The sequence below is a fragment of the Poecilia latipinna genome, unplaced genomic scaffold (genome assembly GCF_001443285.1).
Source record: "Poecilia latipinna isolate Pla-1442-1.1 unplaced genomic scaffold, P_latipinna-1.0 Scaffold936, whole genome shotgun sequence".
Taxonomy (NCBI): domain Eukaryota; kingdom Metazoa; phylum Chordata; class Actinopteri; order Cyprinodontiformes; family Poeciliidae; genus Poecilia; species Poecilia latipinna.
This window is the reverse complement of record NW_015113552.1, coordinates 190,666-191,126: the sequence shown is the minus strand read 5'-3', so window position 1 is coordinate 191,126 and position 461 is coordinate 190,666. Positions and strand designations below refer to the sequence as shown.

Here is a 461-nt window from a genome sequence, read left to right as displayed (position 1 = left end):
CTACCCAGCATCGTGTCCCTTGGCCTGCGATTGGCCGGCGATGGTGTCCATGATGGCGTCCTGCGAGTACAGGCTGATGGGCGTGTTGTACTGGGCGTGGATGATGGTGGCCTTCCCGCCCGGACCAGTCACCTCGATGGTCTTCTGGGGCGACAGGCCCGAGTCCTTCAGCACGCCGGGGCTGAAGCCGGCGCTGAGGGGAGGACGGACACGACCAGGAAGACATGGAGGACAGGACGGTTGGACGACTGGGTTTGTGTTTAAAACAAGAAGAAGAAGCACCAACCAGAAAGCTGCATGCTCACAGCAAACATTAGGGACGCATGGGAGACGCATTGGAGACGCGTTGGGGACACCTTGGAGACGCGTTGGGGACACATTGGGGACACATTGGAGATGCATTGGAGACGCATTGGAGACGCGTTGGGGACACATTGGAGACGCGTTGGGGACGCATTGGA

The 461-nt window shown here is 59.7% G+C and overlaps 1 protein-coding gene across 2 annotated transcripts in view; it reads right to left on the bottom strand.

The window, feature by feature from the left end:
• The window catches only part of LOC106957784 (LIM domain-binding protein 3-like), a 36,600-nt gene that overhangs the window by 12,630 nt on the left and 23,509 nt on the right, over window positions 1-461 (bottom strand). For both annotated transcript variants that reach the window (XM_015049255.1, XM_015049256.1), the window contains exon 6: window positions 5-193. In XM_015049255.1, the coding sequence (XP_014904741.1) occupies window positions 5-193 (189 nt within the window). The remainder of the gene's footprint in view (window positions 1-4; window positions 194-461) is intronic.